This window comes from Polypterus senegalus, chromosome 6 (assembly GCF_016835505.1).
Source record: "Polypterus senegalus isolate Bchr_013 chromosome 6, ASM1683550v1, whole genome shotgun sequence".
NCBI lineage: Eukaryota > Metazoa > Chordata > Cladistia > Polypteriformes > Polypteridae > Polypterus > Polypterus senegalus.
Genome location: NC_053159.1, coordinates 37,908,132 through 37,933,898, shown reverse-complemented (window position 1 = coordinate 37,933,898; position 25,767 = coordinate 37,908,132). Strand labels below are relative to the sequence as shown.

The following is a 25,767-nucleotide window of genomic DNA, read 5'->3' as shown; positions in this document are numbered from 1 at the left end:
ACCCCCTAATGAGATATGAAGGGTCAAAGTTACTCCTTTCTACAAATCATTGAAAAAAAGGAGATCGGTAATATAGGCAGGTGGAGTGTCTTTTATGCTATTTATACGCTTCTGATCACAAATGTAATATTTTTAATATTTGATTCTTTACCACTGCGGTGGGCTGGCGCCCTGCCCGGGGTTTGTTTCCTGCCTTGCGCCCTATGTTGGCTGGGATTGGCTCCACCAGACCCCTGTAACCCTGTAATTAGGATATTTACAGGTGGGATAAATAGATGGATGGATTCTTTACCAATGGTTTTCTCGCTAAGATAAAGACATTCCCAGAAAGTTGAATGACAATATTAATTCAAACTTAAGCAAGTCAGGTATCATTTTGGACACCTTAAGGTAAGTGATTAGTAATATTACACTAATTTTGTTTTTTTGATTCTTTACTAGGGAGCCAGCCTTCTATGGACTTCTTTTAGACGATGAAAAATGCCAAATTTCTATTACAATCAAGAATATTTAAACTTCAAATATTTAAACTGAAGCACATATTTTAATATTTCAAATATTTGACAGAATATCTATTATGTACTTTTACTTTATGAAGTAAATAATTGCATTTCTTATGAACACCCCTAATTAGGACGGCTTATGCTAAATTCAGACTTTTTTCAGTGTTTTTTATTTTAACTTAATGATATTTACTTGGAGTAATTAAGGCTTGCATTCCAGAAGCCATTTCATTTTGACATGGATAACACAGCTAACTTAATACTATATACGGGAACAAGAAAATGTAAACAATACTAATTATGCCTTAATGAATTGAAGTGATCATTTTAAGGGACGTTAGTAATCATTTAAATTACAGAATACAATTTAATAAAATATTTAATTGTCCGAAAGCTTAATAACAATATAAAATATATGGGCATCATACTGCACAATAAGTAAAGACTGAACAATACCTTAACCTTTTTAGAACAATTTATGATGAGATCATTTTATAGTAATACACCATTTTTGATATCACATAGTATTTCATTATTCTTCATATTTTTTTTTTTATTTTATACAAAATATAAAGAAGATAAAGATTTTTTAAAAGAATGTAGTGTAGGTGGAACGCAAACTACAATGCTTCTGTTCCTTTATAAGTATTAAACTTGAAACATTACCATAGATTTCTCCAATTTTTTATGATTAGGTTAACTTTTCTGTGAGGCAGGGTATGTGTGGGCCTCAGAGAGGAGAGGTTTATTAGTTAAACTTAGATTTTCTGCAAATTGCCAGTAATTTCTAGAATGTATGTCATGCTACCAACTTAAATACCAACATCTTAGACTCTACAGAGCAGTTACTCCACCCTAGTGATGAATTTTGTACCACCAAGAAGTGAGTCCCTAACCCACCTCCTAAGTTATATACAAAATAATGTGCTTTGACTGTGAAGCAAGAAAAACAGGACCCTGGGCTCCTTCATAATAGTCTTAAATTCAGCTTTATTAAATGCAGAAATTCACAAGTAGGCCACGCAGATGGAAATAGGGCCATTCTGAGATGTTCGAGAAAGTAGTTTCTCCATATATACTGTATGCTCAAATAGAATGAAAGGTAGTGTTTCAGAAAAACAGAACAAATTTAAAAGGCAACATTAAAACACTTCCCTTTAAAAACTGGTTTGTTCATTTCTGGAACCTGAGCATCTTCCGCTACACATGTGAGAATAATTTCAAGTCAGTCCTCTGGAATAGATCATAACATATGCACAAACTCCTCAAAAATCAGTGTGCTCTCATCTGTGCCATGGACGTCTCTTAGTCCAAACACAAATCTTTTTGAGGAAACAACATTTTGTAACAACATTCCAATTTTGATTTAAAAAAAAAAAAAAAAGGTCAAAGAACTGGCCTGCCTGGACAGATAGGTGTCTGACTATATGCAAACTGAGGAACAATGCTTGCTATATTCAGAAATCAACATAAAAGTCATCTGGAAACATTGGGTAAAAAAATGACTTGTGAATATAAAATGCCAAAATTAAAAATTTAAAAAAAAAAGGGAGGAAAGGAAAAACAAGGTTTCACAAGGAACTGGAAACTTTCCAAACAGAACATAAGCAGTCTAATCCATGAAGGGAAAAATGACCATATCTGTCCCCTTCTTGCCCCTCTCTGACCACAGTTCCGTCAGCAGAGATGGAAAAGCGGGCTCAATAACCGCATTTCTTCTGTTATCTTCCAAAAGGCTGCCTTCACACAGGTCTAGGCTTCACTCAGCACCTTCAAATAAACAAACAAAGGCTATCAATATTTTCCCTACACTTTGTGTGTTACAAAAGAGAAGTAACTTAACACATGGAACATAAAGTTAATCTACTAAAATTTGACATCATAAAACCAAGACACATATGAACAAAAGTATAATCATAAAATCAATGCAGTGTTAACCTTCAAACCCCAAAAAAAACATATTTGTAGAGTGGCCAAGTGGCTAAGGAGCTGGACAAGGAAGGACAAATTTCCTTCTGGCGATTTCCAGCAAGACTTCTGTGGTAACATACAGTACAGTTGCATTCTTAAACCTATTGATTCAATTAAAGGTAAGGTAGTGGTGAACAAAGAAATTCCTGATAGTAATGGGCACAAAGCAGGAACCAGCAATGAACAGGTTGCCAAGTCCAGTGCAGGGATCACTTATACTCACATATACATTTACACTGGGGCCAATTTAGATACACCAATTAACCTAACCTACTGTACATGTACTCTGGGGATGTGGAAGGAAAACTGGGGTATTCAAAGAAAAACCCATGAAGAAATGAGGGGAACATGCAAATTGCTTATGAACAACAACCATTAGTGAGATTCAAACCCAGAATTTCAGATCCATGCAGCAGAAGTAACCACTGCTCCACTTGTTTGGAAGTGTTATAAAATGTATGGTGTTCATTATGATAGATGCAAAATAAAATAAAGCAACTGCAACTTTGTGTACATCCAAAGCCACCACAACACACAACTTCCATGGCTTTACGCTGGTAGCATAAATTGCCTATTCAAATAAAAAAAAAAAACATTATATGAAAGGACCTTGGCAACATGTGAATTACCTTTCTAGCAAACTCTGGTAGAACAAATGCAGCTTTGTGAATCTCTGAATTGTAGTATTTAAGGTTCATGCTCTCGACCTCCTCGGATGTTAGCTGTCTCTCAGGTTGGCGAAAGTTGGTTTCCTAATGCAACCAAAGAAAATTATCATTTTGTGAAATTCTGCAGATGCTACAGCCATTGGCAATACAACAAACTTTAGTAAAATTTTAATAATTCATATTTGTTTAGTTACTGGAAATTTGTAAAGAAATGCTTTTAATCTAAAATAGTAAGACTAGGAGCAGTTTACTTCTCAAAACGGAGTGGTGCAAGATCGAACTCGTGACCTTTTGATTCCCAGGCGGGAACTGATTCTATTGCACCACAGAGGTAGTTACAATAAATGGGTGTCAGGTGTCAATGTCGCATGTTAAGGCAGCTTTTTGTTTCTGCAGTTATATTTTTGAATAAAAGCGCAATTATTATGTTATATTTGTACCTCTTGTGAAAAAGTTTCTTTGATATTTGGACTTCGGGCTTCATACATTATATAGTTTATGTCTACATTTTGTCATCAGCTACTAGAATATAAAAAACGTTTCTGTTTTAACAATGTGTGTACACAGATTACTGTAGAAACGGAACAGACATGAAATGCGTGTGTTCCAAATAACAATCTATTATTTCCACTCTAAAACTCCACTTCACTCCCAGATACTCGATCAAGGCATGAGCTGGGAGAAGTTCGTGCACGTTCTAAATTGGTGGGGGGATGGAATAGCCAGCTGCTTCTAGCTTCTCTTTATCACAGCACATTTAGAGGACAAAGGACACTAGCGGAGAGGTGTGAAGGGATTTAAGAAGCAATTTAAGGTGGGACAGAATTACGAGTTTTTTCGTAGGCTCTGGTAATTCTAGTGTTAAAGAAATTTGTAAACAGGTTCTGTCATATATTGCACAAAGATACAAAAAACCAAACTTGTAACATTTTTAAAAAAATTACTAACTTCAAGTTCTGTCTAATATTGCACAAAGATATCAGAAAAAAATAAAACAATTATAAAATTCTACTAAGGAAACTTCAAGTGTGTGACAGAAAAATCAGTCAATCCACAGCATCTGGCTTCAGAGCAGCATAGTCACATGTTACAACATTTCTTCTGGTGCTGAAAGCCGTCTCGGAAGGGCTGCTTGATGCAGGGATGCACAGGTACTTTTTTGCAAGTTTCCCCAATTTGAAGAAATGTACTTCTTGTGTTTTCCACCACTCAAGTAAATTTACATTACTGTCCGTCTCAGGTATCATCAAGTAGCTCTTGATCTTTTTTTTAATGGCAGTGTGTAGAGACCTGCCTTCTCCGAATTCCTGGTTTTTTTTTTTTTTGGTTTTTTTTTTAAAATAGCTGCCTCCATTCGCTATTCAAGTTGACTATAATCAAGGATCATCTTTCTTGGCTTCGCTTTTCATTCTATGCATGGATACAGACTTTGCAGACATCCAGACACTATCCTGACAATGTCCTACTTATAAAAGAAATATAATGTGAACTGCGGTCCTAAGCACAGCAGTGGAAGATGCAGCTACATGAAAATGGCCTGCAGCTGAACATCAAGAAAACAGAATATGGGCCACAAACAGATGGAACTACCAGCATTGATGGCTAACCACTTAACAAGGCCACTCATTTTAAGTACCTGGGCACTTGTCTGCTCCGATGGCGACTCTATCCATAATGGCAGACCACAAGTCAACATTGCATGTCTGATTTGACACCAAGTCACTGGAGTGCTCTGTGAACGAAAGATGACGATCTATATGAAGTTGAAATATCTAAAAGGCTGTCATGTGCCTAGTGGCCTTGTATGGAAAGAAATGTCCTGCAACCATGAACAAGCTCTCCATGTCATGGAGATGAAAATGATCCGCTGGACTCTTGGCCAAACAAGGCCAGATCACTTCATGAACAACAATGTGGGAATAATCACGGGAGTGGTGCCTATCATTGAGAAAATCCGTGAAGCCATCCTTTAATTGTATGTACATGTGGTGAGCAGCAACTACCAAAAAGTGACAGAGATGGCACTTTGTCATAGTCCAAGAGGAGAACAGCCACAAGGCTAAACGAAGGGTGGACCACCTGAAAAAGGACACATGGCAAGTGGATGTTGCCCCTGAAGATAACCTCAATATAAACAAGTGGAGGCTGGCATGCCAAAAAAGACCCCAAGCAACTGCAGGATAAGTGCTAGCACAAAGAAGAGTTTTGGGTGGCTGAATATTTTTACATTGTATATCACTGTACAAGACAATGTATATCACTGCAATTTTTCCTGGTGATTATTTCACAATTGCCCTTGTATTTGGAATAAATATGTTCAAGGTGATAAAAAGATCACAATTCAAGCATCTTGTGCACATGCATAACTCAACCAACAGTTAACACTAAACACCTGCAGCAGTTTTCCAAGGAAAAATGCCTCTATCACATTAGAACAAATACCTAGTGAAGCGGACAAGCTGGATTTTCCTGTTTAAGACAAAACCTGCCATTAAAATGTTGGAGTGGTTATGTGGATAGTGGGATATGGCTATGCCATGTTCTTTCATGCTTATGCATTAAATATAATTCACAGATGTCACTTATGGGTGTTACTAAATGAAAAGGTTTTGCTTCTAAGTCATACTGTAAGTGTAGTCCTACATGCATAGCCATGACCAAAATTCTTGCAAAATAATACATCCATCAAGGATGAACATCTCAGAGTCTGTTAAATAGATATTTCTTTTTAAATGTAGGTCTACTTAAAATTTAAAACACTTCATAACTACTTAGAATGTTTAATTTTACAGTAGAAAAACAAAGACTTGCTCTACGTACTCTACGCTTCATGCTATATAACCCAACATCTCATTAGCCCTCTTCTATATACTGTCTAGATATACACAGTGACAAGTCCACAGCAACTCTTAGTTCCCTCTCATAAGATGCACTTTCAAGTTGTAGACCTTCCACTTGTGTATTCAAATTTCTTAAAATTTACTTGCAGTACATTAAACTTCATTTGCAAAATATCTGTCCAAGCTTCTATTCTATCCAAGTCTCTTCTAAATGATTTGATTAACTCTAGATTAGATGACTTGTGGACAAAATGAGGACAGAGGCCATTTATCTGTTCTCATCCTTCTAAATCCAAGTGCAGCATTTGATACCACTGATCACAATATTCTTATAAATCACCTTAGTCAGCGGGTGGGCCTCTCTGGCAACGTCTTAAATTGGTTTGAGTCTTACTTAACAGGTAAAAAATTCTTTGTTACTTGTGGTAATTATACAGTGCATCCAGAAAGTATTCACAGCGCATCACTTTTTCCACATTTTATGTTACAGCCTTACTCCAAAATGGATTAAATTCATTTTTTTCCTCAGAATTCTACACACAACACCCCATAATGACAACATGAAAAAAGTTTACTTGAGGTTTTTGCAAATTTATTAAAAAATAAAAAAATTGAGAATTGATGCACTGTAAGTAGTTTAATTAAACGTGATATTCCATATGCTGTTCCATAAGGATCTATCCTGAGTCCACTGCTCTTTTCGATTTACATACTTCAATTAGGTCAGCTTATCTTATTATTTTAACATGGCTTTCTTATAGCGTATCTCTGTTAAGCTACATGTGCACTGAATTATTATTTTCATCTAGGCTCCGCATTCCATACTAATTCCTACTATTCTCTGCTGTTCTTTTTCTGATTTTCTGTTCAAAGCACCATGCATCTCCTATAACACCATCATCAAATTCTTTTATGTGAAGCCTAAAAGCCATAAGGACTGATTTAGATAATTTACATTAGGTACAATGCCCAATGGGTGGGCAGGGGGGCAGTCTGTTGGCCTTGGAACCCCTGCAGATTGTTTATTTTGCTTCCTCTGGCCCATCTGGAGTTTTTGTTCTGCTTTTTCTGTCCTCCTGGCCATCTGACCTTACCTTATTCTTTGTTACTTATTATTGCCTAATCTTTATTTTGTTTCATATAAACTTTCCATCCTCATCTTGTAAAGCACTTTGAGCTATACCATTCACAAAAAAATGTCCTATATCAATAAATGTTGTTCTTGTTATCTGCCACTCCACCTAGTTCACCTAGGTAGTATCACCTACAAACAATCAGTTTGTTATTTATATTCTTAACTGTATCATTAAAATATATTTAACAGGACAGTACACCCAGCACTGATCCCCGAGAGAAACCGCTTTTAACATCACTTAATTTTCATAAGGTTTCTTGCACCATCACCCCTTGCTTCATGTGTTTCAGCCAATTGTGCACCCATCTACACACTATGTTCTAAATGCCCACTTCTTTTGGTGTGATGCCCAGCCTTTCATGAAGTACTTTATCAAATCCTTTTTTAAATTAAGATAAACAATATCAAACTCCTAACCCAAGAATATATTTTTGTCTTTTCCTCAAAGAATTCCAGAAAATTAGTAAAACAAAACTAACCCATCTAAATCACATATTGACTGTTCATTAATACACCTGCTCTTGCCATGTGATGTTCAATCTTTTCTTTATCATCACCATCCATTAGTTTAACCATGATGCATGTTAAGCTTAATGCCCTGCAGTTATAAAGATCTGCCTGATCACCCTTGTAATATAACAGGACATTTGCTAGATTCCAATCATTAGCAATTTCCTCAGCGTTCAATGATTTTTGAAAAATACACGTCAAGGATTTATATATGTGCTGGCAATACTATAGATTATTCAGTCCCAGTATTTTTTTTTTTTACTTCAGCCTTTCTACTCCAAGCAGCATTACTAAGTTACTGCTTTGCAGTCCCAGAATTTATCAATTTCTTCACACGTAAAAACTCAAAAAAAAAACCCCACAAGTTCACAGCATTTGCTATTTCACTGTTTGTATATTTTTTTATTTTGTACATGGTTTTTCTGATGCAATTCACTAGTGTTGGGCCAAAAATGACATTGTTAAATGTCAACAGCTATAAAAGAAAATATCTTCAATATTGATATCTAATTACAAGGACCTTGTCATCACACATGGTTATGACATTAAGAACACATTATCTACTATTCATTTATAAAGAATATGTCCATATATTATAAAATATGGACAATAAGGAGTGTGGCATTTAGAGTTTTCCTTGTGGAAAGCTTTCTGAGAAAGCATGTCAACTTCAGTCCCTTAGGAAGGTTGCTTTGACATAAGTATAAGCCAACAGCAACAAGGAAAACATTCTTTAAATTTACATCTCGCCTTTTATTTGTTTAATATAAATTACTTGCCAAAAGGAAAGGCCATAAGAGTGCAGCACATCATAATCCCTATTCCAACAGAACTAGTTTTACACCAAGAGAAGATGAAGTAATTTTTACTAGAGGGCTTCATTAACTTTAGTCCCGTCCAATTTGCTCATGTCAGTAACTTTTCAGACTGTCCGTTCACATCTTAGTAAAATCTAGAATCTTTTGCCTTCTTTAAAAAGTCCATAAAAATAACTCCTGGTTAAACTAGTCCCATGTGAAATCGACAGATCACGAAAATTCTGTCAACTGACCAATTCGAATGGGACTAAAATTAGAAGTCCTCCAGTAATAATTACTTTACCCAGTGCCTGAAATAAAAAAAAAGAATGGTCTGTGTAATTCTTAACTGTGCACAATGAATAACTGGGGGTGCTATATTACCTCAGAGGTTCATTGGCACACACCCACACACAATTTACACACAGAAAATGTGGTCTGAACTGACAATATGCACGCATTAACTAAAGGGAATTGGGAAATGAGGGTTCAGAGTAAAGCATTGTCTGTAACCGTCTGATGTAAAAAATAATCTTGTCCGAATAAACTTTAAAAATTATCGAGGGCCCCCGTAATTACTACTTTATGTATTTCCTGGTATAAAACTAATCACTTCCGAATAGGGTTAGAGAGTGACAGCTTGTATAACAAAGATTTAAACAAAAATAAAGATAATTTCCTCATAAGATTGTATGTAAATACAATTAATCCGTTCCAGACCATAAAAACTGTATGTAAATATATATATTTGTAAGTTTTTTAAGCACAAAAATAGTTAATTATACCATAGAATGCTCAGTGCAAACTAAATGTAAAAACATTAAATAACACTGAGAAAACCTTGAAGAACAGAGAAAACTAAAATTGTAAGAGTTTGTGCTAGACCCTTACGAACCGCTCGCTGTAAACACTTTTTTTTTTAAAAAAAGTTTTAAGCACAGGGAAAAAAATTAAATGCCACTTCTCTTGCGAAACTTTTCAAACCATCCTCTACTGGCTGTAAATTCCTCACCTTCGCCACTTGAAGGATTTTTTTTCAGCAAATCACCATGAATCTTCCTGGCTTTCTCACATATGATAGCTTCGCTTATGCTATCCCTTGCAAGTTGCTTCTCGTTTAACCACACTAGAAACAGTTTCTCCACCTCTTCCAGCACTTGAGGCCTCTGCTTGGTTAACATTGTAACTCCTTTTGCAACATCAGCTGCTTTGTTACGCAAACAAAAGAAAATGGGAAACAGAGAATGTAAATCATTGGCGCACTTGAACTGGAAGGGAAACTGGCTGCCAGTGTTTTTGCCACCAGAGCGTGTGGTCGTGAACAGATGCAAAAAAACCCGATTTGTATGTGTTCAGAAATGTTCGTGACCAGAGGTTCTACTGCATGTTTATATAAAGTATCACAACAAACACAGTAATGTAATACATTTTGGAATAAATTTTCCCATTTTATATGTAAAACATTTTTAAACCTGCTCCACTGCTGTCTCCACAACCAACTGTCCTAATTAGTCACCTTTTAGATTTTACCACATCTGCCCGAAATATGGCTGCTAAAGTTAAACTTGACAGGATATGTTTTTGCATATTCACTCTGCCAAAACACTGCAAAATGTATTACATTGTGGTCATAAGAGCCTAATGGTTCAATCTATCCCCTGAGTTTATTATAAAATATTAAATCTAGACACCTCTTGATGATGTTTTAAAATCCTGTGTTAAAATAGTTGTTGATTGTGTCAAACTCTTGCTTTTGTGATGAAATGTTTGTAAGGTTAAAAAAGCAAGTTTACAGAGGTTAACATTTTTAAAAAGTTGCTCATTGAAACTATGGTCTGCATTGCGGGTATATAACACAAACCCAATATTAAGCCTATATCTCTAATGCTTTCTAGTTGAATCCAGGTATCCTCTCTACAATACGAGCTACAGTAGATGTGTATTCACATTTTGCTTTACAATCCAAGGGTAGGAGGGAGAAGATGTAATAGTAGAAGCTGAATAAAGTCAAATGCTTGAAGGGCGAGTGAGCAAAGTACAATTTTTACAAGGTAACTGTAGAAAAGGGGTCAGCTTGATTGGTTATTCTTCTGAACTATCAGCTAAATAATTTGAAGGAAATAAAAACAATTTTATTTTTAACACAGTATTAAATTCTGTGATGCAAGTAAATATGTTATTACAGAGAACTCAGGGAAAAACATATAATTTAAAAAAAAAAAAAAGAATGTTATGCTTAAGCTCAGGTAAACTAACCAGTGTGTATTTGCTTAGAACAGGGGTCTTAAACACGTAGCCTGAGGGCCGCATACAGCCCCTGAGGCAACTATCGGCAGTCTGGGACGACTTACTTGGATCTGCCAAAATCTACCACTAAAATCAATTTTACTTTGCAGCATTTTCCTCAAAATACTGTTTCCAGTCTGATGATCAGAATTAAAATACCATTCCTCTTACTTACCTCAACATTTGGTGTTGTTACTTTTATTTCCAGTGATGTCAGTTAAACATAAACAACATTTGGAAATTACTTTGTATAGTTCTTGCTGTTAATTGTATGCCTCCTTGTTGATTAAAGTCATTAACTTCACCTTCGTCATCGAAAAAGCTCAAGATTGCTGACAAAAAACGAATATTCCAGGATAAATGGGAAGATTTATATTTTGTTGCGGAGGTTTGAGACAGAGCCTAGTGTTTTGTTTCTTTGCAGTTTCTCTCTGTGTTTAAGGAATACAATATGTGTCGACATTACAAAATATAGCATTAAGAACAGTGTGGTGCATTGTCTGGCAAACTGCCTGAGGAAAAGGTTCAGTGACTGGAAGCATCAATTACAAAACAGCAAACCTTTTTCTCGAATGTTAGTAAGTCAAGCAAATATTCTGTAAAAGTGAGTTGTGTCCTCTGTAACATAATAGCAAAATCTTCGCAGCTGTTCAGTAAAGGCCAATTCATAAAAGACTGGTTTATAAAGGCATGTGAAATTACTTGTCTGGACAAAAAAACTGTGTGAAGGCATAGATTTGTCTGCAAATACTGTTGCTAGCAGAATCACTGAATCAGCCAGTAACATTCGTCAGCAACTGATTGGCAGCAGCACAAGGTTTTGAAGCATATTCCACTGCAACAGATAAACAAGGCTTCAGCTGGGAGAACTATTTTTGCCATTTCTGTAGCAGAGGGAGGATGGTGTAGTAGGCTGCTTGCGCTTATCAACACATTTACAAAACAAAAGCTGCTGATGGAGAGATGCGAAAGGATTTAAGGTGGGCCGGGATTACGAGTTTTTCATAGGCTTTGGTAATTCTAATGTTGTGATTTGTTATTTGTTTGCGTATATCAAAGGTAGTGATCTAGCCTTGTTGGAGTATGTCTATATGTTTGTTCAGGTGTGAGCTGTGCTTTTTCTATTAGAATTTTGCAGCTCTGTTAGGGGTACAGATGAGAGAGCTGAAGAATATAGGTGTTCCTCTAAACTCTGGTAAAGTGTTGAAGCTTGAGATCATCAGCCTCTGCTATATTTTATGTTTCTGAGATACAAGTGATGAGTGGATGTCACACAGGTGAGTAATTTGGGTTGTGCATTTAAATCAGAGGGGATACATTCAGGCATTACCAGTATTAACTTGTCCACCAATACAAAAATAACCTTAGAGGTTAAAGTGACTTTTGGGGACATTTTTACACCACAAAACATTATCTAAGTGTGGCAATTAACAATTTTTATCTGCTTTGCTTTTTAGAAATCCTAGAAAGTTTTTGGTCAGTTGTATGTAACTAAGGTTAGAAGTACTATAAAAATTGGCTACAAAAATAATTTTAAAAAATTGGCCAGCCCCTCAAGCCAGGAATAACTATCCTGCATTCTGGCCATATGAACATACTCTAGGGAGTATGCCAGGGAATCACTATCAGGATGCATGCCAGGTAGTACCTGAAATGAGGAGTCTACATGTTGTAGTACCTACGAAACACACGTTACTTACCGGATTTTTACTGCAAAGCATGAAACCTATCTGACCGCTGGGGTATGTTGGAATAGTGCAGTATGCATAGTCAACAACAGGGAAAAGAGATTTGCAGAATGTTCTCATTTCCTTGATGAGGTCCAAGTGGAGCCACTGGCATTCACCTAATGCATTTCCCAAAAGAAAGTAAGATAACTTGACATCAAAATTCACATAACAAGCAACGACAGAGCTACAGAAATCCACCTCATTATCGAAGATAGTGACAGTCTTTAAATGTTTTGTGCAGTGAGCCTGAGTAGTATGAATTAACATTCCAGAACCTATTTTCTTAGAACGACTATCACAATTTTTCTTACTCTAAATAAAAAGCAATTCACTTTTTAATAGGCAAACACAAATTCCAAGTAAACATTTTTTAATCTAATACAATTTTTTAATCAATCGCATAGAAGACTATGGCATGGGTACCAAAATGCTATGATAAACATGCATACAAAATTAGAATGATTAATGCCACATTGTCACTTTTCTTTAGAGTGCAGGACTCGTGTTATGCTTTTTACATTTTTTTCTTTGTAATTCTTTAAAATATACATCTGCCAGTACAAGTGCAAACAATAAAGAATACAAACACAAGTCAGAATAAATTTCTACTACTACAAATGTTCGTTGTTTAATAACAGTATTTTAGAAGTAAATTTGAAAATAAAAAAAAGAAATACTATATAGAAGAAAATAACTGGTAGATAAACAATGCAATTATGTACCTAGATGCTTTAGACTTTGTTTCAAATCTTATTTTCTTTCTTTATAGACTTTATCGCTTTCCTTTTGCAGATGCACAAAAAAGTGGTTCTACTTAAGTGTTAAAAATATGCTCACTAGACGTTACAATGATTTAGAGAATCTTTATATTCAACAAGGCTCAGAAAAGACATCACATGGACCAATCAGCTCTGGCTAGGTGCAGTCAATTTGACATTAAATCACACAGTGAATAAGGAGCAATCAGGTCATACAGGGGACAGCAGGATTACTTAGCCCCTCAGAAAATGGCATTAAGCCTTACATGTGACATTTTTGTTGGCCTTCTAGTAATATTGTACTCTCATTTTAAACTCTGAATTAATAAAATCAATATCAAGGGCAGAGAAATCTACCCTTATCTTTCACTTCTAATGTAACACTTGAAGGGAATGTCAAACATACCAGACAAAACACAAGAGGTCAATTAAAATCAGCTTTACTACAGTATAGCCCTCAGTCCGCTCCCTTAAATTTGCACTGTACTTTTAGGAAAAAATGAAAGCACACCTTGACAACAAAGAATTCCTCCATCTCGAAGTGCGGTCTTCATAAGCTGATAATATGACTCTTTAAACAGACTCTCAGCAGGACCTGTAATGCACCATGGTGAAAAAGGTAAAGAATTATTTGCAGCTTTTAACAAGTAGGACAACAAGGTTGTAAAAATTAAAAGCCAATTATCTAAAATTCAAAGGGCTGCAAGGCATATGCTTAAATTACCATTCTTTGTAAACTTTCTATAAATAAATTAAAAAAAAAAAAAAACACAATTATATTTACCTGAAATACAAAATAGCCTTGGCATATTTACAGACATCATGGGTACATTTGGTATTATAAGTGTTACTGAGACTACAAAATTCAAGGTCAACTAGAAACATCTACTTCACCATATAGATTACCCACATTTGTACAGTTCTTCAAACTTGGCCTTAACAGTGAATGGCCTAGCTTGAGTCAGATGATCTTGCTTAACGGGAGGTCTGTAGACCTTTTGTAGCACACAGTTTTATGGATGAAGAAATGTGAGTAACTCATGGTTTTTCTCTATGCCAAGGCACAAAGTGCAACAAAACCACAAAAGAGGTGTAAGAAAAGTATACATCTAAAAGACACACCCATCAAACTTCTACTCCTAAAAAGATGGAATTGAAAAATGACTAGCCAGACCGCTAGAGAAGAGGACACAAAAACCTAAGAAATGTGCCCAAATATAAATTGGAAGAAACCAGATGAAGACACAGCTGCTCCTTCATTTTATTTCCAATGTTTCAATTTAACACACAGCTCCATGTCCAAAGAATATTATCCCTGCAGCTTTAGTGGCTGTGTTTAGACTGAAAACAGGAAAACCAGGTCCAGTACACAATGAATCAAGCTACTGCTCTCATTAATTAAAAGAAAAGCAGCAAGTTATGTGGAATTGAGAGAGAAAAATAAGTTGCAATCTAGAACAACAAAAGGAAAAAAAGTCGTGATTCAGTCTTAAGCCAAAAGACAGACTAATTTTATATGTAGTTTCCATCATGAAAACTGCCACTGATTGGCATGTAATCTTCAGCTTCCACACGCAAGCTGTGGGGCCAAAAAAAAAGTGTGTGTGTATATATACACACAATTTTATTTATATATAGTGTGTGTGTATATACACACACACACACACACACACACACACTCACCTAAAGGATTATTAGGAACACCTGTTCAATTTCTCATTAATGCAATTATCTAATCAACCAATCACATGGCAGTTGCTTCAATGCAATTAGGGGTGTGGTCCTGGCCAAGACAATCTCCTGAACTCCAAACTGAATGTCAGAATGGGAAAGAAAGGTGATTTAAGCAATTTTGAGCGTGGCGTGGTTGTTGGTGCCAGACGGGCCGGTCTGAGTATTTCACAATCTGCTCAGTTACTGGGATTTTCACGCACAACCATTTCTAGGGTTTACAAAGAATGGTGTGAAAATGGAAAAAAATCCAGTATGCGGCAGTCCTGTGGGCGAAAATGCCTTGTTGATGCTAGAGGTCAGAGGAGAATGGGCCGACTGATTCAAGCTGATAGAAGAGCAACTTTGACTGAAATAACCACTCGTTACAACTGAGGTATGCAGCAAAGCATTTGTGAAGCCACAACACACACAACCTTGAGGCGGATGGGCTACAACAGCAGAAGACCCCACCGGGTACCACTCCTCTCCACTACAAATAGGAAAAAGAGGCTACAATTTGCACAAGCTCACCAAAATTGGACAGTTGAAGACTGGAAAAATGTTGCCTGGTCTGATGAGTCTCGATTTCTGTTGAGACATTCAAATGGTAGAGTCAGAATTTGGCGTAAACAGAATGAGAACATGGATCCATCATGCCTTGTTACCACTATGCAGGCTGGTGGTGGTGGTGTAATGGTGTGGGGGATGTTTTCTTGGCACACTTTAGGCCCCTTAGTGCCAATTGGGCATCGTTTAAATGCCACGGGCTACCTGAGCATTGTTTCTGACCTTGTCCATCCCTTCATGACCACCATGTACCCATCCTTTGATGGCTACATCCAGCAGGATAATGCACCATGTCACAAAGCTCGAATCATTTCAAATTGGTTTCTTGAACATGACAATGAGTTCACTGTACTAAAATGGCCCCCACAGTCACCAGATCTCAACCCAATAGAGCATCTTTGGGATGTGGTGGAACGGAGCTTCGTGCCCTGGATGTGCATCCCACAAATCTCCATCAACTGCAAGATGCTATCCTATCAATATGGGCCAACATTTCTAAAGAATGCTTTCAGCACCTTGTTGAATCAATGCCACGTAGAATTAAGGCAGTTCTGAAGGCAAAAGGGGGTCAAACACCGTATTAGTATGGTGTTCCTAATAATCCTTTAGGTGAGTGTGTGTATATACAGTGGGAGCCACGTCAAACAGCCGCCTGGAGCATGACAGGTCCATGACAGGACCATGCACGATCCGTGCACGGAATGTGATCCCCCGCGATGACGCAGTTAACGATGCCCCGCCCCATAAACGCCCCATGCGCTTTCTAAAAGATGGTTGCAATGCTGTATAATCCCGCCAGATGGAGCATTGACTGCTTCAGTTAACTGCAGTGTCCAGGAAGCCCTATACCGTATCTTTAATATACTGTATAGGCAGTTCTTGTATTGTCAACATAGTTTCATAAATAGATGACGTGGTAAAAAAAACAACAACAAACCGATTAATAAAACAGATTTGTTAAATCACTCACTACACAACCCATGATGATTATGCTATTTATTATTAAATAATGAATTAATAAAACTAGTTAGTAAAATATTTTTATTCTAGACTATAAGTGAAGAAAAAATTAAAGCAAGTTACAGTAGGCGGTTGATACGACAGCTGCGTGGTGCAATGCTAAGAACTGCTGATTTCCGATCCGTGCTGTATAAAATCATCACATTCAAATATTAACAATTCCCACACACCCTTCCTACATTCACGACATGTGTACTTGTTGCAGTGTACACATCTCTCTGTGCTATGGTTCCTATTACACTGAATGAGCACCTGACATTGTACTTTCTTCCCTATATAAATAACATTCGAGTATAGCGCGTCTCCAAATAAATCACATTCGAGTTATAGCGCGTCTCCAAATAAATCACATTCGAGTATAGCGCGTCTCCAAATAAATCACATTTGAGTTATAGCGCTCTCCAAATAAATCACATTCGAGTATAGCGTCTCCAAATAAATCACATTCGAGTATAGTGCGTCTCCAAATAAATCACATTCGAGTATAGTGCGTCTCCAAATAAATCACATTCGAGTTATAGCGCCTCTTTATGTGAAAACAGCATTGTCAGGGGTAGTGGGGAGCTTGATCGTGAACGCGACTGAGAGAATGGAACTGAATTTAAAAAAAGCTAACCTTTACAATTATCATGCATTTACACTGGCTCTTACAGACTGACTGAAATCAAATGTATGTTTTATTCTAAAATAGTTAAGTACATGCAATATTATTTGAAAACGAACAGCGTCCGATCGGGCGCATATTCAAACCCGATCTGACGCTATTCGCTTTCAAATAATATTGCATTAGTGCGATGATGTTTTTACATATATTGTCTCTTTCATTCATCTTGCGGTTTGTAATCAGTGACCGCGTGTTTTTTCCCCGATCTTGCCAGTTCGCACATGGTGCTGTTTCTTTTGTACTCCAGGACACGCAGAGGACAGAATAGTACTGAGCAGTAAGTTCAGCGCTATATGCAATCAGACAGACAGACAGGCAGAGAAGGCACTAGATATATAAATAAACAGGGAAGGCACTGTATAATAGATATATAAAAACAGCTAAGGGGATAGATATATAGATAGGTAGGTAGGAAGGAAAGGCACTATATGATAGGCAGACAGGAAGCTCCTATATAATAATATAATATAATATAATGTTATAATTATAATAATAAAATATAATGTTAAAATCACGTGATTGCAACTCAGCGCAGCTAAATTGCTGGCGTGTGTTAACGTGTTCTTGAGAACAAAGCGCCATCTACTGGTGGAACCAGGTAAATGTATAAATAGGGCATGAATGGGCGTGTTTACTGTGAAATCTTGACACGCCTTCTGTCAGTAGAGGGAGGGGGATCACGGCGTGCATAGGGCAGCCGACGCCATTCACACGCCGCGCTATTTGACGTGGCTCCATCTGTGTGTGTGTGTGTATATATATATATATATATATATATATATATATATATATATGTGGCCGCTGCTGCAGCTCTTCAGAAACTTGTTGCATCAAGTTTGTTGCAACTTGTTGCATCAAGTTTGTTGCAACTTGTTGCATCAAGTTTGTTGCAACTTGTTGCATCAAGTTTGTTGCAACTTGTTGCATCAAGTTTGTCTGACAGCTGCTCCTTGTGAGGCTGGTTCACCTCTGTAAAAGACTTGCGTTTGTAACTGGCAGAACAGTAATAAAGTTTCTGCTACTTGAAAAACCTGCTGATACATTCATACACTGTGGACTACCAGGACGTGTACAGCCGCCACTAACCTGACACAGGCAGGCAGCACACAGGTTCACCACACAACAAGCCTTTATTTACAGCCGGGGAAGCGTTTCTTCTTCGCACCCCCCAAAGTACAGCACAGTCCATACAGTACCACACCACAGTCTTTCCTTCAGCTGCCAATTCCCAGTCATTCTGCCTCCACTCCTCCCTTGCAAGCTTTGTCCTTCTTCATTACAACTGTGGCTCTCCAAAGGGAGTGAGGCAGCTCCTTTTAAGCAAGTCCTTGGAGTGTTCCAGGTGGCTCACTAATCAGACCCAGAATCACTCCCAGGTGTGGCGAGAGCCCAATGTAGGGCGCTTCAGCTCCCACTGGCAGCCCCATGGTACCCAACAGGGCTGTGCCAAACTCCAACTCCCAGCATACGCTGTGGAAATCCATGGTGCTACAGTCACCCAGGATAGCTGCCCTCCAGCGTCCCAGGGAATACCTTGTCAATGCTCTCTCTCCCTCGGTCCTTCCATACAGTTGGCGTCTCGGCCAGGTACTGGCTGTGGCCGCCCGTCACTATATATTATATATAAACACACACACTGCTCAAAAAAAAATTAAGGAACACTTTTGAATCAATGTTTAGCATCAAGTCAATGAAACTTCTGGAATATTGATCTGGTCAGTTAAGTAACAGAGGGGGTTGTTAATCAGTTTCAGCTGCTTTGATGTTAATGAGGTGCACTTTGAGATGACTCCCAAAACAGGAATGGTTTAACAGGTGGAGGCCACTGACCTTTTTCCTTCCTCATCTTTCCTGACTGTTTTTTTTTATTTTTACTAGTTTTGTATTCGGCTACAGTCAGTGTCACTACTGGTGGTATGAGGCGATACCTGGACTCTACAGAGGTTGCAAAAGTGGTCCAACTTCTCCAGGATGGCACATCAATACATGCCATTGCCAGAAGGTTTGCTGCATCTCCCAGCACAGTCTCATGCAAATGGAGGAGATTCCAGGAGACAGGCAGTTACTGTAAGAGAGCTGGACAGGGTTCTAGAAGGACCTTAACCCATCAGCAGAACCGATATCTGCTCCTGTGGGCAAGGAGGAACAGAATAAGCACTGCCAGAGCCCTACACAATGACCTCCAGCATGCCACTGGTGTGAATGTCTCTGACCAAACAATCAGAAACAGACTTCATGAGGGTGGCCTGAGGCTCGCATGATGTCCTCCAGTTGCCCCTGTGTTCACTACCTGGTACCGTGGAGCTTGGTTGGCATTTGCCACAGAATACCAAAATTGGCAGGTCCAACACTGGTGCCCTGTGCTTTTCACAGATGAGAGCAGGTTCACCCTGAGCACATGAGAGAGACATGAAAGGGTCTAGAGAAGCAGCAGAGAACATCATGCTACCTGTAACATCGTTCAGCATGATCGGTTTGGTGGTGGGTCAGTGATGGTCTGGGGAGGCATAACCATGGAGGGAAGCACAGACCTCTACAGCCTAGTTAATGGCACTTTGACTGCCATTAGGTATCGGGATGAAATCCTTGGACCCATTGTCAGCCCCTATTCTGGTGCAATAGGTCCTGGGTTCCTCTTGGTGCACGACAATACCTCATGTGGCAAGAGTATGGAGGCAGTTCCTGGAGGATGAAGGAACTGATACCACTGACTGGTCACCACACTCACCTGACCTAAATCCAATAGAACAACTCTGGGACATTAGGTTTCAGTCCATCTGACGCCACCAGGTTGCACCTCAGACTGTCCAGGAGCTCAGTTATGCCCTGGTCCAGATCTGGGAGATCCCCAAGAAAACCATCTGTCGTCTCATTAGGAGCATGCCCAAATGTTGTCAGGCATGCATACAAGCACATGGGGGCCATACAAACTACTGAGTAGTACGATTTTGAGTTGCTGCAATGAAATTTCGGCAAAATGGACTAGCCTGCTGCAACGTTTTTTCACTTTGAATTTTGGGGAGTCTTTGCCTTCTTTAGGTTGAGAATTTTCATTTCCATGAAACGATGTGGCATCCGTTCGTTCCTAACACATTACCCAGTCCATATCAGTATAGACATCCAGCATTATCCCCCCATATTGCCCAAAACCTAATATAGGCACCAGCCTTGGTGGGGGGGGTTGATAGAGGAAGGTATCATAACTACAGGAGCTGTTAAGTGACATTGTGGCCTTTTTATAACAGAAATACCTGCTAGTAGAAAGAGAAGCCTAGGGTAAGTGAGTTTGAAGTAAAACTCTAAAGACATAAGAGAAAAGGTTTGCAGGTAAGAGAGAACCTACAAGGTGGTAAGGCAAAAATAATTGCTTTTTCTTTAGAGAAACAAAATTGAGGGAGCCACCTCATTTGAATGGAAAGACAAAGGAAAAGCTACACAAACCGAAAAACTGAGGGTCTTTGTAGGATCATCAAATATCTTAGGGGTGCTAGTAAATGGGAGAGTTATCAAGCCACACACCTAACAGTATGTTTTCTGATAGTTGGAGAACACCTAAATATGAGAAGGAACTCCATGTTCATTCAAGCAAATTCCAAAAAGATGACATTTGCCAGTACAATATTTCTACTTAAGGGTAATTGCAACCTTGATACACACACCATTTTCAAAATACCCTCACAAGGTAAATTTAGCCATTTAAGACAGTTTAAATACTCAAAACAGTAGTTAAAATGTTCTAAAAAAAGATATTTGGTTAAACAGCAGGAGTCGATTATCACCTGGCACCATAACAAAACTGTTATTTTATAAACCAGGTAATGAATGTGACTTATTGTCATAACATTAACTACTCCTTTAACCTCCATATAATTTTTGTAATTTGTGAATAGTCAAATGTTTATTTTAATTATATTTTTTCTGTTTATTCATTATGTACTTTCTATGTATGGGACATTGTTCTTCTATGTTCTTGTAGTCTGTGGGTAGGACTGCCAAGGGACATAAAGATTCTTCTGGGACTTGATTCTATACAAGCCAGAATTTTCCTTTCTTTCCATCTTAGAGACATATTTGGTATACTTTGTGAATTTTGAACTTTGAAAGCATGTTCCTCATTTTGAAACCTTGACACTCCTAAAGCCTCTCATTCGCCTATGGTCAGGCTTGACTTGGAGTGAGATCTATTTTCAGCAGGCCAGTTAGGTTTCAGAGTCCATCTGAAGGCCTTATTCTTTTTAACATTTTGTTGTGCTAGAATCACAACTACATTTTGTTGTGGTAGAATCACAAATTCTTCTTACCAACAGGGTCAGATGAATCTGTAATGATGACATCAAAGGCATCCTGGTTCTGTTTCATAAATTCAAAGCCATCACCAACATTCAAGGTCAGTTTAGGACTGAAAAAGCCCTTGGCCATTTCAGGTAAAAACTTCTTGGATACATTGATCACATCCTGAAAAACAAAGTAACAAGAAACAAGTGCTGTCAATGGAATTTCCTCTACTCATCATTAATCTAGATTTCTTTGCAGTTATACTTACAATAAACTCTACTACTTACTTGTCAGATATATTTTCTGCTTGTCCAGAGTATGATGTTAAACTGCATTCAGGGCTGTAAATGGGTCCTCCAACTTACAAGGAAAGCTTGGGGGTTGGTGCCAGGACTGGCACTCCAGCCACCGTAAAAACTTCATACAGCTCCAAAATGCCATATAAGACTTGTTTCTGCTCTCCACAGGAGTAGCTCTGCTGCGTCTGCCCAAAGGATGGCTGTTTGCATTATGAAGGGGAAGGGGGAAGCCCTTGGAGCATCATCCCCAGAAAAGTCAAATCCGGCAAAGAACTAGTCGGGTCAGGGCTATTGGGGATCAGAACTGGTTTGGGGCTGAGGCATCACCTACTACATGGAAAAACTTGGGCCCTAACTTGAGGCAGCCCATCCGGGTAGGCACGTGAAACGTTTTGCCTCTCCAGCATGATGTCAATCTTCCTCTGCTGTCAGAAGAGTCTTGTAAACTCTGCATTTCAGTTGCAGCACAGTATGAGGTACACAGACCTTGGACTACCCAGATCTCTGTAAGAAGGTACACTTTTTATTGGTCTGGTCGCTCTGATGGCTGTCAGACTCAGGTAGTAGCTACTGCTGTGGTGGATCAGCTCCTTCTGATGGTGTCCAATGTCACTCCTTTCAACAAGTGTATTATGAGACTCCGATTAAGGCAGTCTCTGGGTGCCTTGCCTGTTGTCTCAGTGTATACTCCAACCACCGAGTGAAGTTGCGAGAAGAATGTCTCCCTCACTGAGACATCACATACCATGGTCGATGGGTGCTTGTGAGATGACACTCCACTGGTCAAGGGTGACTTCAATGCGACCACTGGCACTGTCGGGGCTGGCTATGAGGATTGTGTTTGGTCTAGTGATCAGGGCGAACGTGCTTCCATGTTCCTTGCCTTTGTAAAAGGTCAGGCTCTGTCGATCACTGGATCCTGGGTCCAGTGTCCTAAGCCACATCATTTGAATTGGTACTCCAATACTGGTGGTGTGGTGAAGGAGATAGTGGGCAGATGCTGGAGGATCCTGCAGAACTGCAGGGTCTACAGAAGTCCCCAGTTTGTCAACTCTGACCACAGACTTGTTGCTACTCTGAAGATCAAGCTTAGGTCCAGTAGGATACCACCTACTAAGAGAATGAGGCTGGACCTGGCCAGACTCCAGGATCAGGCTGTTTCTAATGAGACTGCATGCAGTTTGTGTGAGGAACTTGCAGACTTGGGTGCGACTGTCGATCCTAATATGATGTGGAAGACCTTCTGTGACAAAACCCTGAAGGTTGCTGAGGGTTGTGCTGGTGCTGCCAATGTCCCCAAAAGGAGGGATTTCATCTCGCAGGGCACCCTGGATATTATCAGGAGGAGTTGCAGCATGTGGCTTGATGGCAACTCCAGTCTATACTGGGAACTGAGAAGAACGGCTGTGAGGGCTCTGAGGACAGATAAGGAGGCGTAGGTTAGAGGAATCTGTGAGCAACTGACACACCATCTATGGTCTAGCAACCCACATTCTGCTTACAGAGAAATCGAAGCATTACACATCAGCAGGGCAGCTGATGGAATGGTGCTTATGGATGATGCTGCAGTTGTGACCTGCTGGGCTGGCTACTTTGAGCAGCTGTTTAAAGCTGATCCTCCAGCTAGGATGTTGGACATCTCTGGGTCCACAGTTCTTGAGGCTGATCCTTCAATTAGCTGTGAACGAGGCAATCTTACCAAGATTGCAAAGGTGGTAAACCAGCCGAGGGTTGGGAAGGCTGGAGAGATCGGTGGTATCTGTGGTGAACATTTAAGGCTGTCCTCCTGGCATTGCAAGCAATCTTCGCAGCATCCTAGCTGAGTGGAAAACGGGGCTTCTTGTCCCCATCTGGGAAGGGAAGGGTGATCGCCTGGATTACAGCAACTACAGGGGGATAACACTGCTCTCGGTGTTGGGTAAGGTCCTTGCTAGGGCCATTCTAGGGACGCCCATTTAACACCTGGCTGTGGCAGATAGATGATTATTTCCGGAGGGTGGGACTGGACCATGCATCTGCCTGGGGGGTTACCAACCGGGATCCCGAGTTGTTTCGTCATGTGGCTAGTGCATGCTTCCTGACCTAACCTGTACTTGACATAGCCGACTAGTGGTATATACTGCTCACCACCACTGGTTAAATGGAGCTGATGTTCATAGGTTTTGGCTAATGTCATATAAATATTTTAAAGAGGTAACAGTAGGACTTACTTCAACTCTCCATACTCGCCTTTGTACGCCAAGTTTGTTTTATCTTAATACTCCGTAGTACTAGGGTGTTGTACCGTGTTAGCCATTATGAATGTAGAGCCATCAAAATGACACCTTTTATTGGCTAACTAAAAAGATTAAAATATGCAAGCTTTTGAGGCAACCCAGGCCCCTTCTTCAGGCAAGATGTAAATAATACTTAATACTCAATAACACAAACTTATCAAAACATATGTAACATTATCCATTAAAGTGAATAAGCATTGTTCAAGAAGAACTACCATTTAATTGTTTGAGCATTAGACAGAAGCATCAGTAAACTGTAGTTTCAACTCTAAAAAATAACGTGTTAATGTTAATGAAAATGATTTTACACTATGGCTTCAAGAGGCAAGATATCAGAGACTAAGACTTAAATAACTGATGCATTATCATACTCAAGCAGCTGAAAAACAAAAGGCTCAGAAGAGAAAGCGTCTGGGAGCATTTTTTTTTTTTTTATAAATGTCTGCAAGCATACTCTTCTTTGTAGCCCACCAAGCTCACCTCATCGATCTCACATTGTACAACTGACTCTACTGAACGGTGCTTGATGACTTCCCTCAGCACTCCACCATCTCCACCTCCGATGATCAACACCTAGGAAGCAGGAAAGATTATGTTCCCCTTTATCACATCTCATGCATTTAGATTAAATCTTGAATATATACAGTATAAATATTTAAGGCACCAATATATAAAATGCATATATAATGCATTTATGTGTATACATTATAAAAAAGTGCACACAGAATATTACACACTAAGGCACCAATATATAATATGCATATAATATATTTATGTGCATACATTATAAAAAATGTACACAGTATATTACACATTAGTTCTAACAGTATCCCAAAACTTTTTTCATTTTTTATTGTCTCAGATTCTAAACTTGCTGATCACTTTTCCAGTAGTTCTATGAAACAGTGTACATCATGCTGTGTCTCTAATATGGATGTGAGCAACATTGAAGCACCACCAGGAACAGTCCCGTTTCCTTTTCGCTTTATACTTCAGACAATAAATGCAACAGCATGTCATTTGCAGAAATTCTCAGATGATTCTGCACTTATGGGGTGCATTGAGTAGGGGGAATGAGACAGAATATATCATTCTGGTGGAACACTTTTTTTTTTTAACTTGGTGCATAAGAAATGGTCTTCAACTTAACATCAGAAAACCCAAGAAACTGGTTATTGACTTTAGTCTCACCTAAGATCCTCTTTGTTTGGCTATTATTCAGGGAGTGGCTATAGAGATGGTGCCCTCCTACAAGTACTTTGGTGTCCATATCAATGAAAGGTCAGAGAGATCTTGTAACACAGAACAGCTATATAAGAAAGGGCAGAGTAGGCTCTTTTTTATTTGGAGTTTGTATTCCTTTAATGTAGGTAATGACATCCTTCAAATGTTCTACAACTCAGTGATGACCAGTGAGATGTTCTACACTGCAGTGAGCAGGGCAGTTAACATCACTTCAAAAGACGCCCACCAAATCAACAAACTAATTAAAAGTGTAGGCTCAGTTTGGGGATGTACTCTGGAGCCCCTGAAGGTAGTAGCAAAGGATAGAATTAAAACAAAACTGAGTGCCTTCATGAACAATGTTGCACATACTCTCTCTAACACACTAACAACGAGTAGTTTCAGGCAGCGAATTATTCAGCAGAAGTGTGTCAAGGAGAGGTACTGTGGCTCCTTTATAAAAACGGCAATATGCCTATATAACAACTCACGGTGACTATAACTGCCATATCAGGTTTTTCCTTTCTTTTT

At 38.8% G+C, this 25,767-nt stretch overlaps 1 protein-coding gene across 1 annotated transcript in view; it reads right to left on the bottom strand.

The window, feature by feature from the left end:
- Nucleotides 1-1,469: 1,469 nt before the first annotated feature.
- srm (spermidine synthase) overlaps nucleotides 1,470-25,767 on the bottom strand; it is a 35,092-nt gene continuing 10,794 nt past the window's right edge. Inside the window, exons 3-8 of the mRNA XM_039755858.1 lie at nucleotides 24,493-24,585; nucleotides 21,464-21,617; nucleotides 13,710-13,793; nucleotides 12,411-12,556; nucleotides 3,104-3,226; nucleotides 1,470-2,273 (exon numbers count right to left, since the gene is read on the bottom strand). Coding sequence (XP_039611792.1) covers nucleotides 2,256-2,273; nucleotides 3,104-3,226; nucleotides 12,411-12,556; nucleotides 13,710-13,793; nucleotides 21,464-21,617; nucleotides 24,493-24,585 — 618 coding nt within the window. The 3' untranslated portion in view covers nucleotides 1,470-2,255. The remainder of the gene's footprint in view (nucleotides 2,274-3,103; nucleotides 3,227-12,410; nucleotides 12,557-13,709; nucleotides 13,794-21,463; nucleotides 21,618-24,492; nucleotides 24,586-25,767) is intronic.